Genomic DNA, 19795 nt, shown 5'->3' with positions numbered 1-19795 from the left:
GTCGCAAAAGGACTGAAACATGCTGTAATGAGCTTCAAACCAATCAATGGGTGTCCATACTAAGATTAATGGGAAAATTTTTCAGCATAACAATAATAAATATACATGCACCCACAGAGGAGGCAGATGAACAACAGAAGGATGAGTTTTATAGCAAGGTAGAACAGTTGTATGATCAGGCTCCTGAACATGATGTTAAGATGTTAATAGGAGACTTGAATGAAAAAATAGGAAAAGAAGAGGCTTATCAGGCAACTATGGGAAGACATAGCCTCCATGAAATATCAAGTGACAATAGAATTAGGGTTTTAGATTTATATAAGTAAAAACATAGGTGTCAGCAGTACACATTTTCCATACAAAAAGATACACAAAGGAAAATGGATGTCACCAGATGCACAAACTAGGAATCAGACCATATATCGATTGACCGGAGACACTGTGACGAAGCAAGCTGGGACAATTTTAATTTCCCTCTTGTCTTGTCATCTGCCTCCTTAAATTCATTTTGTTACTTCTAACTATTTACCATTAACATACGTGAATATTATCTGCATTTCCATAAAAGAAAAAGGCTGGCCCTCAATTTTAAAGAATATAACACCAGATCTAATTTCTTGCTTAGTTTTAAGTATGTAATTGATTTTCTAATTTATTTTGACTATTCTTAGTTAGTATTTTTCATTATAGGGTGATACCAATAATTGTTTCATAACTTAAATTCTATTACTGACATATAAAGAAATATAAATTCTGTACTAATTATAAGCATTTGGAAGATAAAATACTAGTAATCTTAATGTATCTATTTGGCTCTATTCGTAAACATGTTAGCAAAGCCAGCCCTTAATTAATTCCAAAGTAATTAACAGTTTCATCAAAAGTATTGATTGCATAACGATATTTGTTAATTTAATCATTTAAACAGATAATTCAGCCTAACACTTGCAGTAGAAGAAACTGTTAAAAGGAACAAATTTTGGATGTATTCAGTTAATCTTATGAAGAAAGTTTTAATTGTAATTTCTGTAAATTTAACTTCAAAGAATGTGTAGTTTCAGTACCTATTATTGTGATGATATATAAGGGCCCGAATTTTTGTTACGAGACAGTGAGTCCGAGGATGAGTTTCAGACAAGAAACCTGTATTGGTTAGATCAACAATAATGCTTCAACTTAACTGTGGAATAAGTTTTAAGCAATTAGACCATGTGTAAAAACAATTACAGTGTTTGCTCCATATGTACCTGATTATTCTTCAAGAACTGTGAACTTTGTGGTTAGGTTTTACAGCTCTTAGATGTTCAATAGGAAACTATTGTAGCAGTATGTGGATGTTTGCCTGCAAACTATTAATGAGGCTTATGGAAAGTTACACAATAGTGCACTGGCCATATAAATTTGTATATAGGGGGTTGTGAAAAGTGAAAGTGAAATTAAAAGTAAAAGACAGTGAACTGCAACTGTGCATCTGTCAGCTACATTATTTACAGTAGTCAGTGTACAAATTACATAACCCATTTTTCAGCCAGTGTCGCAATGCAATGCGTCAACTCTGAGGACAACAAATGAAGAGTTAAACAAAGCAGGCATAGCCGCAGCAGCAGAGATCAGACATAAAGGATGTTAGGAGCCAACGTGGAGCTGACTGTAATTCAGACCATCATCTAGTGAGAATATAGGCAAAGGATCTCACTGTTGAGTACATAAAAAGGCCACAAACAGAAGAGTTATGACATTAAGAAAGTAGTCAGAAAAAATACGAAAGCATATCAGAGGAAAATAGAACAGGGGATTAAGAATGATACCAACACATCAAATGAACATTAAGATATAATGTGGAAACAACGTAAGGCTGCAATCCTCGAGGCAGTTGGGGAGGTTTTGGGAAGTTCAAAGGAAGGCAGACTGGTTTGATGAAGACTGTATGAGAAGAATTGAGGAGTGTAACATAGCACGAATAAAATTATTTGAGAGAAGAACTAGATCAAATCTGAATGAATATAATGAGAAGCGCCGTGTAGTTAAGAGGGTTTGCAGAAAGAAGAAAAGAGTACTAGAAAAGAAGAAATTGAACAGCTACAAGAAGAGAAGCGAGTACATGAAATGTACCAAATGATTAAAGAAGGAAAAGCTGGGTTTCAAGCCAGAACAAATATATTTAGAAATAAAGAAGGGTAGCTGAGAGGCTAGAGTAATAAAGTATTTGACAGATGGGCAGAATACTTCAAAGAGTTACTGAATCCACAAAAAGAAGGATTAGAACAAGGAGGACTGGTGGAAATAAATTATTATGGACCAGAGGTCTTAACACCAGAAACTACAGAGGAGAAAGTGGTACAAGCCATTAACACCTTAAAAAATAATAGGGCACCTGGAGATGATCAGATGCAGGCAGAATTTCTCAAGTATGGTGGAAGCAATACATACAGTAATACTGAACAACTGGCAGGAGGAGTGCATGCCAATGGAGTGGAAAATGGCTATTATGTGCCCCATACATAAAAAGGAGCTAAATTAAACAGCCAGAATTACAAAGGAATATCCTTGCTAAATACTACATACAAAGCGTTCTCCAAGATCCTATCTAGGAGGCTTACTCCCTATGTGGAAGAGAGAAGTGGAGACTATCAGAGTGACTTTAGAAGAAATAAGTCAATAACTGACCAAATATTCACATTACGCATACAACTTGAAAAATGTTATGAACATCAAATAAACATACACCAGCTTTATATCGATTTTAAACAAGTCTATGATAGCATCTCAAGAGTGGCATTGCGGAATGTGATGGAAGAGGCTGGAATAGTGGCACTGTGGAATGTGATGGAAGAGGCTGGAATACCTAACAAGCTCGTTAAACTTACTACAATGATTCTCAGTGAAACCAGCTGTAAAGTAAAAATTCAGGGCGAAATCTCCAGAGAAGTGGAAGTGAAGAAGGGACTGAGACAGGGTGACAGGGTGACAATATCTCTTCACTACTATTCAACCTCTGCCTAGAAAAAGTCATGTCAGATAGAGATAAATAGAGGAGGAACCAGTTTTAATCGTTTACTGCAATACCTAGCCTATGCAGATGATGTGGCATTACTCGCACGAAACACTGCTGTGCTGTCTGATGCCTATCAACAACTGGAGAGAGGTGCAAGGGAACCTGGCCTGGTAGTCAATGTCAAAAAAACCAAATATATGGCAAAGACCGACCAGCGAAACCTACCAAATCTCAGGATAGTCGACAAGGAGTTTGAAAGGGTGAGAGATATCAGGTACCTTAGATAGACTATCGCAGAGACAAACGACATCAGCAGCGAGGTGAAATCTAGAATAGCAGCAGGCAACAGATGCTACTTTGCCACACTACCCATGCTAAGGAGCTCACTTCTGTCACGAAAATCCAAAATCCTCAGTTACAAAACAATTACAAGACCAGTTGTTACGTATGGTGCCGAGACATGGACCATGACTGCGAATGAGGAAAGGATCCTCAGCATTTGGGAGAGAAAGGCTCTGCAGGAAATATACGGCCCAATATACAATCAAGAAGGTTGGCGCATACGTATGAATGCAGAATCAGAACAACTTTTTGAAGAGCCTGACATTGTCACTATCATTAAAATAAGAAGACTGCGATGGGCAAGACATGTTGTCAGAATTGAGAAAGATAGAACATGTAAGAAGATTTTTGATGGCAAGGCTGGAGGCAGACAACGGAAGGGATGTCCAAGAAAGAGATGGGTGGATGGAATCGAAGAAGACATGGAAAAGCTGGGTGTCAGATGATGGAGATGGCAAGGCATGGACTGGTTTGAATGGCAGGATATTGTGATGCAGGCCAAGGCCCTTCAAGGGCTGTAGAGCCGAGTAGGAGTAGTAGTAGTAGTAGTAGTAGTAGTAGGTAAAACTGCTTTCTTTCATTTGTGTAATTCTCATTATGTTCAACACAGAAGTGAAGGGAAAAAATGTGGTGCATTACTTTCTGGGAACCCTTGTATCTAGCAATCTTTAATAATAATAACAACCAGCATCTAGATCCCAGGATTTGTTTCTGTCATTTATCAATGAAATATTTAAAATGACAATGATATGTAGTTTTTGTCTAAGTCACTAACCAAACACATCCACAAAGCTTAATAATGATGACCTGCTGAGTTAGTGTTGCAAACGAAAAATGAAACTGAAAAGAGGGAACAAAACATGGGGGAAAGGTCACTCAGATCCTGGGTTGTGGGAGACCCACCTGTTGTGAGGATGGGGAGAGAGAGAGCTGAAGGAAAAGACAGCAAGAGAAAGAGTAGTAAAGATGACACAAGGGGGCAGAGTGAGAAATTATGATAGATTAAATAGGAAGATAAATGACATCAGTTAGGAAATGGAGTTAATCTACCAACCACCAACAGTACCTGTATTTCAATAGTCACTATCCCTTCCACACTAAAAAATCCATCCCATACAGCCTGGGCACCTGGGGACAGCATGTCTGCAACAACAAGAACTCCCTTGCCTAGTATGCTGAATGGTCTTCACAGACAGGCACTACCTCCCAGACCTCGTTCGCAAACAGATTTCCCATGCCATATCTGTACACATCCCCAATCCTCCTACCAGCCTGAAAAACCAGCTATAAAAGAGCAGCCCCTTTGTCACTATCATTCCTATTCCAGTCCTGTTACAGACTTATCTTACCCCTTCATAGGCTGGGCCACCTGTGCAAGTAGCTACATCATATACTAGCTCTGCAGTGATCATTGCACAGCTTTTTCTACTGGTATGACTACCAATCAGCTGCCCACCAGGGTGATCGGCCACCGCCAAACTTTGGTCAAAAGCAAAGTGGACCACCCTGCGGCACAACATGTGGCTGAACATTACATGCTTAATTTCATTGGCTGCTTCACAACTTGGGCCACCTGGATCCTCGCCTTCACCACCAGCTTTCCTGAACTGCACAAACGGGTATTATCATTACAACATATCCTCTGTTCTCTAAATTATTCCAGCCCCAACCTATGATAACCTGCTGTTTCCACACAGTCTGTATCCATTACACTGCAGTGAACATGTATTATAAAGTCTACATATTTGATGTGACAATTTGCTGAATCCCTTAACTGCCAATGTATCATTAACTGACATTTAATTGGAACACATTGTACAATCTACAATGCGCCATTTACCATGAAATGGCATACTTCCACAATGCACACGTTATAATACAAGAACAATCAAATACAGAAATTCTTTAATCACGAATGTGACATTTCCCATCACTTTATTACAACAAATCATACCATAAACAACAAGTTTACGACAGATCCTCGATGTGCCAGTGCCTTGATACAGGGTTTATTCATAACATGAGCAAATGTTAAAATACTAACCCTCAATTTAGTTCGGACTACAAACATAACTTTATCTGTTGTACTCTTCAACACACTACCTACTAGCAACAAGTAGTTATATGGATACTGCTGGCCAATGCTTTATGTTATACAAACTGTTTCAACTTATTGTATTTACATCCTCTTCTTTGAATTTAAGCTAATGTATAACATGCAACACGACGAAAACATTGTTGTGGGTTAACACTTTTTTCTATTGTCCCTTTGAAATTTGATATGTCTGAACTGTCTTTCACACTTTGGAATACTGGAATGTGAAATTCCACACTGTGGCATCACAAAGCTCCACGTCCATGTATAGTTTCATGTCCCATGTGAGGATGGCTTTACAACTGGAACATCCATGCATTTCATAAGAAGACTGGCATAGGACATGGCATCTTTGTTCTCATGACCATCCCCTCATCTGTTTGTAGGTCTGGCACTCAAAGGTGGTGCAGATAAAGGTAAGGATGACACTGAATAGTGAAGTTTTTGGGAGACTTTGATGCAAGCATGAGGAGTAGCCAAATGTAAGTGGGAGCATTTCCAGGTGGAAGAAGGCATAAGAAGGGTTTTGAAACAATCCACGAAGTCGTAGGTGTCTAATGTAGAATGGGAGGCTCCACACAATGGGTTCAAAGTACTGGTCTGTTAATGAGATGCACTTAAGTGGTGCTTTTAAATCTGCTATGATGGAATGCTGGGATGATTGTTTTTGTCAATTTTGGGAAGTGGACAGAAGGCAGGGGTGCATGGGTAAGGAGGGACTGGATTTCTACAGAGGCAGTTCTGATATCTTGTGTGGGGACCAAAATTTTTAGGATTTCCTGTGGCTCGGTCTTACTCGAAAGCAATAGGAGCATTAAGAACAGTTTTTCTTTCTTTTGAGATGTCTGAAAGTTTATGAAGATCCACGTGACATACTCCTCAACCTTAACCTCTATTCACAACCTCCCTCCATGCATTTTTCCCTGAGGGTGGGATTTTTTTGCTTACTCATTTACTTGTTTGGAAACTGCCTGTATGGTCTAGTGTGTCAGCACACTGCTCCAGGGATTCAGAGAGGGATGCCAAACCCAGATCGAATCTGTCTGGAGGATTATCAACAAGGAACAATGTGCTGGAAAGCCTGGATGTGGATTTTAGGTGGTTTACCACATCTGACTTGGCAAGTACCCTTGTCCACCTCATCTAGTTACTGCCAAATACTTACAGGGAGAAGTCCTAGGAGCAGCACCTATTTTTGAAACCATCGATACGTTCGTGTTGGTTATAGGGTCCCAGGTATCACACCCTAGGATCATAGATCAAAGTGGGTGCTAGTTTACAAATATTCAACGAAGAAGGATTTTGTATGACGCTCTAGAAGCTTAAATGCAATAGTGTCACACAGAGCAATGGTGTAGAGTAATGGTTAAGGTACGTTCCTGACATGCAGAAGGTTGTGGGTTTAACCTCATCAGGTATTTATTGAAATGAATTTTTTTTTTCAGCTAAATGGTTTCATGTAATTTTTTTTATTTATACTGTTTTGTTGTGTCGTTATCATCATCATCATCATCATCATCATCATCATCATCATCATCATCATCATCATCACATCATCATCATCATGATTTCTTTATCGCTCTCATTTTTTTTTCTTCCGATCATTCTCTTCCACGTGATTTTTAATAATTTTCATTTACCGATCATAATATTTGAAAGTTTTAAAATGTCAATCTATTGGTGTAAATAAATAATGTTTTTATAATGGCTGTGCAATGGTGTCAAAGATTTATTTTTCATTACAACATGTCCTTTTTCCTAGTTTGTAATCATCACACAAATATTTTAAACAAATTCTTGCTACACTACAGATAAAAAAAGCAAAGAGGTGATTTAAGCTAGTAAAATGAAAACCAAGCAAAACGAGGAATAGAAATAATGAATGCAATAACATGGACAAAAATATAAAATGGAAGAAATTAAATGGAAGTTAACACATGAAAATAAATAAATTTATATGGACAAATATTCCAAAAGGAAAAAGAATGACAGGAAGAAAAAATTAAGGGGAAATAAAAATGCCAACACAACGAGGAAAATCATGTGAAAAAGAATAGAGTAAAACAAATTACATCTAAACTAATTAACCAAATAAAAATTAGTAAGAAACATTAAATCACTGTTTCCACTGTAAGGCTTATTTTTTAAAAGTCACTACTAGTTTCACACTAACTAATGCCCATCATTTTACACCGTGCTCTGCACTCACTTGTGGCAGTCGTCTCCACTCAAGCCATTCTCGTGGACCTGATAATGGGCATTTGTTAGCCTGAAACTGGTGATGACTCTTAACAAATAAAAGCCTTACAAATGAAGTGATTTTCATGTTAGTTTCAACATTCGGTTACGGGTGTTCCCCCAACAGGGTTGTTTGTAAAAAATTATACTCATTTCAACAACAATTTAAAAAAAAAAAAATTCAGGCACCCACTGAGATTCGAACCCACAGCCTTCTGGATGTCAGGAATGTGTCACAACCACTACGCTACAACATTGCTCGGTATAACACCATTATATTTAAGTGTCTTGAGCTACACACGAAATAATTCTTTTTCATCAATTACTCGAAAACAAGGTCTCACTTTGATGAATGGCTCTACAGTGAGATACCTGCGATCTAGTCTACACAGAAGGATCATATCTTTGCTAAGATTAACATCTCACCTCAAAACAAATAATGAGAAAATACATAGTGCTTGACACAATGTGTGGGATTGCAAAACTTACTAAAACTACTTTAAAAATACTTCGATTTGGATTACCATTACTTGGAAAGTAAATAAAAGCTGTTCCACACTTTTGTGTGCAATTTTAAACATCTTGTTTTTAGGTCACTAATTACTCAGATTCAGAGTGATTTTGTAAAATTTTCTTGTAATTAACATCACTTTGTCTTACCTTTCTTCTAGGTGCCTCTTGGCTTGAGTGATAAGGGTCTGCTGGAATGTTGCACTTGATCGCGAATGCAGAGGCCCATCTGTCACTTGTGGTATAATGTGAGTCATGTGGCTCACCATTTCCCAAATTTCTTTTGCAGTCTGTAAGAATGAAACCTCTGAATAGCTAAAATTTTCACAGCCTTTTTAAAATTTTTTAACAGAAGAAAGAATAAGCCACACCTTATCTGACTGAATTTCAGGCATCTCCAAGAACCTTGACAGCAATGGCAGTTGCACCACATCTTGTACCACATTCTTGTTATACTCTGACACCACTTTTGCATAAGCCATTTCTAGATGATCCAATAAACTTTTGGAGCCCGTAAGTAATGACTCATTTACATCCGACATCTGAAACAGTTTGTCATCAAGAAAGTATTTATAAAGATAACACAGAAGGTAGTAACAAGAATGAGTAATCTGTACTAAAGGACCACATTTAATCACAATGGATGCAGCAATAAGCCATAATAAGATTAAATCAAACAACAGAAAATCTAGGATGGAATAATGACAATATTATGAAAAGTACAAATAGTTACTCACCATACAGTGGAGATGTTGATTTGCACACAGGCACAACAAAACGACAGCTAAACAAGTGAGCTTTCAGCCAAGAGTCATTCTCCTCAAGTAAACAACAACAAACAAGCACACGCCCATGCGAAGCACATTCACACAAATGAGCTGAGCTTGCATGAAAGTATGTGTGTGTTTACTTTAGAAGCGTTTTAGGCCAAAAGGTCAATTGTTTAGCAGGCTTTTTGTTGTGCCTGTCTACACTTCAACATCTCCACTATATGTATTAGCAGTCTAACCTTTTCATAATCTTACCACAGTAAGGTTACTTTTATAATATCTACATGACACAACACAGTTCAATCAACTGTTTTACAATGAGTGAAAACTAGCATATCAAAAGGACACATCTAGACAGGTGATTCATGAAAGTGTTGAAACTTCCTGGCAGATTAAAACTGTGTGCCCGACAGAGACTCGAACTCGGGACCTTTGCAGGTCCCAAGTTCGAGTCTCGGTCGGGCACACAGTTTTAATCTGCCAGGAAGTTTCATATCAGCGCACACTCCACTGCAGAGTGAAAATCTCATTCATAAAAGTGTTGTAGTACCTCCTCAACAGTGTTATGTGAAAAGCAGAAGATAATTTACATAACAAAATATGATAAAAAAAAGTTTCCACACTGGAATAGGAGCAGGGAATGTGGAGCAAGACAACAGGCACTGGCGTGACGAAGGTCGGGTCGCTTATGTGATAGGTCACAAAATACACTCGTGTTAAACTTAAGGATGAAAGTAACTTTGGCACGAAGTGTCACTGTGAAGAAACACAGCTCAATGAAACTTGGATCTTACATAGCCAGCACTGCTGGAATATAGTACAGAAGGTAACTTAAAGGAATATGCAATGAGACAAACAGAAATGACACTTTTATTCAAAGACAATAATTACACTGAAATCTTCACAATTTATGACGGTCCTCTGGACATTACCAATGACGAGATATGGTTCTTAATAGGGTATGTGACTGCCATGTATGGAAATGCATGTTCTGCATTGTGCTCACATGCTTACCTTGAGGTTGGTAAGGCCTTTTGGTAGGGTATTTCATTTCTCCAACAGCACGGTTGACAAATGCTGCATGGTCACTGGTGCATGTCAATGTGCTGCAATAAGTCTCCCCAAAGCATCTCATAGTGCTAGATGGGATTTAAGTTGGGGAAACAGGAGGCCAGTTCATTCAACAAATATTCTCTCTTTCCAAGAGCTCCTCCACCTGCACTAATCAATGCAGTTGCACACTGTCACCCATAAAAAATAATTCAGGGTCAAATGCATCCCAGAAAAGACACATGGGGGGAAGGAGTACAGTGTCACAGTACAATTGACTGGTGAGTGTACCGTATTCAAAGATTTGCGATGGTGGCAAAGAGCATAGGGACTGGAATAATGACTGGTGGAATTGCATGCTTTTCTCAGATATAAGTTTCAATCTGAGCAGAGATTCAGGACGTGTCATCATACAGTGACTGGTGGGAATATGCAAGGCCCAGGAAGATTGTCGGACACGATCATATAGGAGGTCCAGGCGCTATGGTATGCAAAGGCATAATACCGCATGGGTGTACTGACCTCTAAATCTTTGTACACATTACACTCACATGTCAGTATTATTGTGAGACTGTACTCCTCCCCCATGTCCATCTCTTACGGGCACAATCGGCCCTGACTTCACTTTATGGATGACAATGCATGACTGCGTTGAGGATCTCACCAGAATGCCCACTGGCTTCCACACTGCATTCCCCCTAGTGAAAATACTTCGAACAAGTCTCACACCGCAATCCACTACTCATGAACCTACGGCAAAGCCCACACTTCTCACTCATGGTAAAATTTTACAGTTATTTGAAACAAGAAAACTACTTTATCTAAGTTCTGCTACTACAATAATAAGATGTTAAAAAACTGACTACAATAATCACAAACTTGCTCTACAAGGGAAGTAACTACTATTATTGACAGTATTAATCAACAGCAAATGAGAATATAACAAAGATTAACAAAGAAAGAAAATCAAACGTCTAATGACACAGTAACGAAAGTGAAAGCAGTTCTCAAAAATTTCTTCTGAAATTATTTCACCAGAAAACACCAAGAACACCGGTTGAAGACTACTAAAGTTCCTAAATAAACCACTATACACAAAAAATTAATTAGTACTTAGCTTTCGATGCCCCGATACAGCTGCAAACGCAGTCACTCGCTTATGATGTCACACCTGCACCTCAACAGGTATGGAAAGGGGAGGTTGGCAAAGCTTATATGTGACAGCATAGGTGGGGGTGGTGGGATCACTCATGGGAAAATTTCTGTAGTAGTGGGTGTTAGAGCTGTACCTTTTTTAGATTGAAGTCAGCTGATAGGTATTCCTGCTTAAGGGAAGTCACTCTAACAAAGAAACCACTTTCAACAAAGCTTAGGTATCCGATTAATGAGGGAATTAGTATATTTCATCAAAATATACAAGGCATTAGAGATCAAGTTAGAGAACTGCTTATAGATGTTGACTCTGAAATTATTGGTATATCTGAACACTTCTTAAATAAGGAGATAATTCAGAGGCTTCCTTTACCAGGATACAGGTTGGCTGGCAGCTTTTCTAGGAGCTCTTTGCGGTGTGGGGGAGTAGCCATGTATGTGAAAAACGGTATCCCATTTGAGTCAATTGATGTTTCAAAGTACTGCACTAAAAAGGTATTTGTATGTTGTGCAGGTGTGGTTAAATTTAATGGAGCTAAACTTCTAACTGTTGTTATTTATAGATCCCCAGACTCTGATTTCACAACATTTTTGCTAAAGCTAGAGGAGGTTCTTGGTTCACTTTACAGGAAACACAAAAAGTTAGTTATATGTGGTGACTTCAATATTAATTGTATAAGTGATTGTGCAAGGAAAAGGATGCTGGTAGACCTCCTTAATTCATATAATCTTATGCAAACCGTATTCTTTCCAACAAGAGTGCAAGGGAACAGTAGAACAACCATAGACAACATTTTTGTTCATTCCTCATTACTAGAAGGGCATTCTGTTAGCAAAAAGGTGAATGGCCTTTCAGATCATGATGCACAAATTTTAACTCTAAAAGATTTTTGTGCTGCAACACATGTTAAATATAGTTATCAACTTTTTAGGAAAGCTGATCCAGTTGCTGTAGAGACCTTTGTAAACCTTATAAAGGAGCAAGAGTGCAAGATGTTTATAGTGCTGATACAGTAGACGATAAATATAATGCTTTCCTCAAGACTTTTCTTGTGTTCTTTGAAAGTTGCTTTCCGTTAGAGCGTTCGAAACAGGGTACTAGCACAAACAGGCAGCCTGGGTGGCTGACTAGAGGGATAAGAATATCCTGTAGAACAAAGTGGCAATTATATCAAAACATTGGAAACAGTCAAAATCTAAATGCAGCAGCCCATTACAAACAGTATTGTAAGGTGCTTAAAAAAGTTATTAGGAAGGCAAAAAGTATGTGGTATGCAGATAGAATAGCTAAGTCTCAGGATAAAATTAAAACCATATGGTCAGTCGTAAAGGAAGTGGCTGGTCTGCAGAGACAGGTTGAGGATATAGAATCAGTGCGTAGTGGGAATGTCTGTGTTACTGATAAGTTGCATATATGTACAGTATTTAATAATCACTTTCTGAATATAGCAGGTGAACTAAATAGAAACATAGTCCCAACAGGGAATCACATAGCACTCGTAGAAAAAAGTCTTACCTGAAATGCTCCTCCATGATACTGACAAGAGGGAGATTGAGTTAATAATTAAATCACTAAAGACCAAGAACTCTCATGGATATGACGGGGTATCTAGCAGAATACTGAAGTATTGTTCTATGTATCTTAGTCCAGTACTTAGCCATATCTGTAAGTTTTCCTTTAGGAGTGGTCGGTTTCCTAACCGATTAAAGTACTTGGTAGTGAAGCCACTTTATAAAAAGGGAGACAGGGATAATGTTGACAATTATAGACCTATTTCTATGCCACCGGTGTTTGCTTAAGTTATCGAGAGGGTTGTATACACAAGGTTACTGGAGCATTTAAATTCACATAATTTGCTGTCAAATCTACAGTTTGGTTTTAGAAATGCTATATTCTCTTTTCTCTGTGAGGTTTTGGGTGGATTAAATAAAAGGTTGTGAATGCTAAGTGTTTTCTTTGATTTAATGAAGGCTTTTCACTGTGTTGACCACAAGATATTACTGCAGAAGTTGGATCATTATGGAGTAAGGGGAGTAGCTTACAATTGGTTCACCTCTTACTTTAAGAACAGAAAGCGGAAGGTAATTCTCCGCAATATTGGGAGGGGTAATGATGTTCAGTCCCAATGGGGCACTGTTAAGTGGTGCTGGAGCCACTGCTGTTTCTTATTTATATAAATGATATGCCTTCTAGTATTACAGGTGATTCAAAAATATTTCTGTTTGCTGATGAAACCAGCTTGGTAGTGAAGGATCTTGTGTGTAATATTAAAACATTATCAAATAATGTAATTCATGAAATAAGTTCATGGCTTGTGGAAAATAATTTGATGCTAAATCACACGAAGACTCAGTTTTTACAGTTTCTAACTCACAATTCAACAAGAACTGATATTTTGATCAGACAGAATGGGCATATTATAAGCGAGACTGAACAGTTCAAGTTCCTAGGCGTTCGGATAGATAGTAAGCTGTTGTGGAGAGCCCATGTTCAGGATCTTGCTCAGAAACTAAATGCTGCTTTATTTACCATTAGAACAGTATCTGAAATAAGTGACAGTTCAACACGAAAAGTAGTCTACTTTGCATATTTTCATACGCTTATGTCGTATGGTATTAGTTTTTGGGGTAATTCTTCTGATTCAAAAAGGGTATTTTTGGCTCAAAAATGGGCTGTTCGAGCTATATGTGGTGTGAGTTCGAGAACCTCTTGTCGACCCCTGTTCAATAGCCTGGGAATAGAATTCATTGCCCTCACAGTATATATTTTCTTTAATGTCGTTTGTTGTTAGCAATATTAGCTTGTTCCCAAGAGTGAGCAGCTTTCACTCAGTTAATACTAGGCAGAAATCAAATCTGCATGTGGAATGCACTTCCTTGACTCTTGTGCAGAAAGGAGTGCAGTAGTCTGCTGCATCCATTTTCAATAAGCTACCACAAGAACTCAAAAATCTTAACAGTAGCCCAAACAATTTTAAGTTTAAACTGGAGAGTTTCCTCATGGCTCACTCCTTCTATTCTGTCGAGGAGCTCCTGGAAGAGCTGAAAAATTAAGCAAATTCCAGTGTTACATTGTTGATTTTCTTTATTTAAACTTACAAATTGTCACCTGAATATGTTTCTTATATTTCATTTTATCTGTTTCTACTATCGTGTTATAATTTCATGTATTGACTCGTTCCATGATCATGGAGACTTCTCCATAATTTGGTCCCACGGAACAATAAACAGGCCAGGTGGAACAAGTGGATATTTGCCCAATAGACTGGCCTGCCTGTTCCCCAACTTCAATGTCATTTAGAAAATGTGGGACACATTGAGGAAACGTACTGCAGCACGTTCATCAACTGTCAACTGTGCTACTGGAGGAATGAAACTACCTACAACAAGACCTCCTCACCAACCTTGTGACCAGCATGGGAACACATTGCAGAGCATGTATTTCCATCTGCGATTATCACACATCCTTTTAATAATAATAATAATAATAATAATAGTAATAATAATAATAATAATAATGTTTATTTGTCCAAGTTAACTTTAGAGTCTTGGACATTGTCATTTTTTGTACAATTATATCAATATCATGTCATTCCAAGAATGAATACACACATCAAGTAGCACATTGTATATCATTCCATTCCATGCAATAATGTTATAAACACATTAGCACATTATACCGGGTGATCAAAAAGTCAGTATAAATTTGAAAACTGAATAAATCACGGAATAATGTAGATGGAGAGGTACAAATTGACACACATGCTTGGAATGACATGGGGTTTTATTAGAACCAAAAAATACAAAAGTTTTAAAAATGTCAGACAGATGGCGCTTCATCTGATCATAATAGCAATAATTAGCGTAACAAAGTAAGACAAAGCAAAGATGATGTTCTTTACAGGAAATGCTCAATATGTCCACCATATTTCCTCAACAATAGCTGTAGTCGACGAATAATGTTGTGAACAGCACTGTAAAGCATGTCCGGAGTTACGGTGAGGCATTGGCATCGGGTGTTGTCTTTCAGCATCCCTAGAGATGTCGGTCGATCACGATACACTTGCGACTTCAGGTAACTCCAAAGCCAATAATCGCACGGACTGAGGTCTCGGGACCTGGGAGGCCAAGCATGACGAAAATGGCGGCTGAGCACACGATCATCACCAAACGACGCGCGCAAGAGTCTTTCGCGTGTCTAGCAATACTTTGTTTTATTTTTGGTTCTAGTAAAACCCCATGTCATTCCAAGCATGTGCGTCAATTTTTACCCCTCTATCTACATTATTCCGTGGTTTATTAAGTTTTCAAATTTATACTGACTTTTTAATCACCCGGTACATCACTCAATACATATAATGATTATATACATCAATTAGCCAATTATAACAATACCACCACTAATATACTGCAGAATGTAAAAGAATAAACTAACAGTGCTGCAGCTCAGAATTCTTTTAATGGGCATAAACATCTTTCTATTAACAAATTTTTCAATTTGCCCTTGAAAAGATTGCCTTGGAGTTGCTTTATATTTTTTGGCAACTTATTATAGAATTGTCTCCCAGTTATATGACAGTCACTTTTGGCTCGAGTATTATAATTATGGGTGTCACTGTGCTTTACACTATTTTCCGCGTTCTCTTTTACAAACGTTATGGTCTTAAATACATACAAAGAGTACACAGTCAGTAATTTATAATTTTTGAAATAGTCCCTACAGGACTGCCGTTTGCTTATATTAGCAATAATCATAACGGCTCTCTTTTGAAGCCTGAAAATGCGATCCATATACACAGTGGGTGCCCCACCCTAGACCTCAATCCCATATTGCAGATGTGAGTGTATTAACCCATAATACACTTGTTTAAGGACAAGGGGAGCTATTATATTTGCAAGACGTTTTAGTAAGTAAATATTACTAGAAACCTTTTTACAGGTGGAGCCAATATGCTCTTTCCAAGTGAGATGTTCAACAATCAATATGCCTAAAAACTTATGTTTGTCAGATGTTTCAACTGTAGAAAGTTACTGAGTACGAGTATTATTAAAATGTAGCAAGAACTTTATTACTACAGTCTTGTCCTTATTCAGTGTAAGCTTATTCACTGTTAGATATTCTGTGATCATTTCAAAGTTCTCTTTGTTGCTTTGGAATGGTGCCCACTCTGTACAGCCCCAGCTAATAAAAGATGTATCATCAGCATAGTTCACTAGTTTGGAGTTTTGTGGCTGTGTTATATCATTAATATATACTATAAACAAGAATGGTCCAAGTATACTTCCTTGGGGAACTCCACAATTGAGAGTTCTGTATGCTGACTTTACTGTTTGGATCTTACTTTCATTCTTATAATTTAGTTTTGTGCACTGTCTTCTATCACAGATATAAGAACTTAGTAGGCCTAATTTTAGAGCTACTCCTCTTATTCTGTAATTTTCTAACTTGGATAACAGGACTGCATGATTCACAGAATCAAATGCTTTAGACAGACCTAGGAAAGTCCCTATAACTTAGTTTCCTTCATCCATCCTGTTCAGTAGTTCATGGAAAAAGGTTGCTAATGCTGTTATTGTAGATCGTCCTTTTCGAAACCCATGTTGTGTTTTGTTCAATAGTTTGTATTTACAGAAGAAGGATTCCATTTGATCTAGAATTATTCTTTCAAGCAGCTTGCCAAGTGTTGAAGTCAAAGAGATTGACCGGTAGTTATTTATGTCTGTGATAGCCCCCTTTTTATAGACTATTAAGAACGATGTCCTGCCTTTTGTAATGTCCAGGGAACTTCCGTGTAATTACTGTACTTGAATAAAAGTATCATTTATGTTCGCCTCATTGCATATTTCTTTCTGTTACCTTCTGCGCTGTACTATACTGTAGCACAACTTCTGTATGGTTCAAATTTCAAAGAGCTTTGTTACTTTGCAATGACCCATCAAGTGAAAGCTACTTTCTTCCTTAAGTTTTGCACACCAGAGTAGTAAAAGCTGTGCTATGTGCTTCAGCGCTATGAACTCTACACAATTTATTTCAGTTATATAACACAATGCATGTGGTACCCTAACGAGCAGTGAAAATTTGAAAGATATGACTGCTATCAATCTGGAGTACGGTTTGAACACAACATTGCTTTACTAAGCATGGTCCTACTGAAGGTGGTAAGCTTTTGACTTCCTGTGACCTGTTAACTGGCATACCCAATCAGTTAGATGGACACCCGCAATTTAATGTGGATTCCATACCACAATGCAGTGTAGCAATTTGCTATTAATAAATCACTGAGGTGGAAGAAGATAAGTGACAGAAAAAATCTGATGACTGGTTATAGAACCATAAAAAAGTGTAATAATGTTTGACAAAGGAGACCGAGTGGTTTCTTATCGATAACTGGAGCAAGGCTGTCAAGTTAACATACAAAAACCACCGACAAATGTTAAGCACAACTTTTGGAATCTGAAAAAGTTCCTTTACCAGGAAAATGTCATATGGCACATCAGGAAAAGTAGAAGCAAAAAACTGAGTACTAATAAAAATAAATTGGAGCAAAATCAGGTGTTAGGAGAGTTCAGAGAGATACCTGAGACAGATTACACTTCCACTAATGTGTGTGACTGTGATCACAGGGGTACGTGATGAATTAAGGATAGAAGTTCTGAGGTTTGAGCCTGGGTCAGTCTTACAATATTTATCAGTCACATACCACTTTCAGTCACATACACTTTTTCTCCTCTAACTAGTTCTGTAAATGTGAAACACCCATCTACAATTGAAGTTGTTCTCTTTACTTTTACCATCTCCCTTATATCTTTACTTTTTTTGTGACCCCAAAATACAAGGCTGGGATTTGAGTCATATTCTGTAAGAGTTATGATTAAAAATGGAACTAACATTTTAAAAATTGAAAACTTCACTCTGTCTTGTCAAGATCTTAATTCACACAGGACATGTCTTGATGTGTTGAATTTCAAAAAATATACAGGGTGTTTCAAAATGAATACACGAGTTTTAAGGCTTTGTAGCATTTATTACATTTAACTTACGATTATAAATTATGTATAATATGAAAGAACAACTATATCAGTTTTTCTTAAAAGTGTTCAATGTGAGCACCATCGTCACACATAGAGTCGATAGGTGAGTTTTTCCAAAACCTTGATCACTACGTCTATATTAACTGTTGAAACAGTGCTGGTAGTGGAAACATATACACATCATCCTTTCTGAGCCCCCAGAGGCAAAAATCGCATTGGGTAAGATCTTGTGTGAACATGAACATCATATCCATGTCATATCATCCAGCACCTTGCGGACAATCCAGCGGTCGGGTACAACGTCATTTAACCAGTCGCATGCTGAGTTATGCCAGCCAGTGAGATTTAGCACCATTTTGCTGCTGAGAAACACCAGTTACAGTTGCTTCACCGAAAAAGTCGAGAGGAGTCTCATTGCAACTATACCATCTCGTGGGGATTTTCTTACCTCCAGATACAAACATGACATGTGTTCACATTTCCATTTAGGTGAAATGTCGATTCACTACTGAAGATGACACGATGCAGAAAATCTTCAACTAATGCAGCAAAATTTCGTTTGCGAAGCTGTACGCAAACCGTAGTATGCACGGTTCAGAGCTTGTAACACCTGCTAAAGAGAAGAGCGAACTGATTTCTTGGGACTACGCGTGATAGACTCTCACTCGTTCAAGATGTTTTTCATTTATTCTTGGTCGTTCCATACTCTTCCATTTGCGCACGGGGATATAAACAAATCTGTTTGAGTTGCTCTTTCATTTGGTGTGTTATTTATAATTATAAGGTGATTGTAATAAATGCTACCAAGCTTTAAAACCTGTATATTCATTTTGAAACACCCTGTATTATATAACTTACCTCTGCTCTTACTGAGAAATCCAAATATTCATCTGATGCACACAGCAAAGAGCTGAAAAGTTTTTGTTTTTCCTCCCTCCATCTTTTCTCTATGTCTTCCCACATCATCTTCTCAGTGTTGTAAGCACACTGAAACATGTGAGTTAGAACAGTGTAAAAACAAGTAGCATTAAGAAATCCCTAAAACCCAAAAACTGCACATATGAACAACAGGAACAAACGAGTTTATCTAGTCGGCAATTTCAGTGAAGATGGAAAATAAAAATATGAACTTCCTATTATAGCTTAAAAATATGACTAAATCATCTATGTGGCTACTTTTATAGACCGTGCAACATAAAAAACTTCCATTCAAATATTTTTAATGGCAGGTACATTGAGATGAAATGTTTTTACTTATAATGTATGTATTACCATCTCTAGGCTGTTAGAGGACAGAATACAGTCCACAGAAAAGATGTGCGTGTTATTATTTCAGTCTAGCACAAACTCTTAACTAGTCACTATGATTCCATGATGACTTTTCATTAAGTGTAACAGTACTACTTGCTATTATACAAACAATACTTTTGCATACCTATCTCTATCAGCTTCATTGTCTCTCATCAGTCTTTAAAATCACACTATCTGCTTTGTCCCAGTGCTTTCCAGCAGCTAGCTGGACACATCCAGCATCCCACAACTGCTTAATTTTTTTGCTGCGGGAAGGGAGACATCCTACTCTCAACGGAAACTTCAATTCGGGGAACACGG

The 19795-nt window shown here is 37.7% G+C and overlaps 1 protein-coding gene across 5 annotated transcripts in view; it reads right to left on the bottom strand.

Moving 5' to 3' along the window:
• LOC126161792 (nuclear pore complex protein Nup93-like) overlaps positions 1-19795 on the bottom strand; it is a 176602-nt gene that overhangs the window by 133456 nt on the left and 23351 nt on the right. For all 5 annotated transcript variants that reach the window (XM_049917866.1, XM_049917865.1, XM_049917867.1 and 2 more), the window contains 3 exons: positions 19043-19171; positions 8552-8722; positions 8331-8470 (listed from right to left, as the gene is read on the bottom strand). In XM_049917866.1, coding sequence (XP_049773823.1) covers positions 8331-8470; positions 8552-8722; positions 19043-19171 — 440 coding nt within the window. The remainder of the gene's footprint in view (positions 1-8330; positions 8471-8551; positions 8723-19042; positions 19172-19795) is intronic.

This window comes from Schistocerca cancellata, chromosome 2 (assembly GCF_023864275.1).
Source record: "Schistocerca cancellata isolate TAMUIC-IGC-003103 chromosome 2, iqSchCanc2.1, whole genome shotgun sequence".
NCBI classification, from domain to species: Eukaryota; Metazoa; Arthropoda; class Insecta; order Orthoptera; family Acrididae; genus Schistocerca; species Schistocerca cancellata.
The sequence above is the reverse complement of the archived record's forward strand: the minus strand, read 5'-3'. Positions and strand labels throughout refer to the sequence as shown.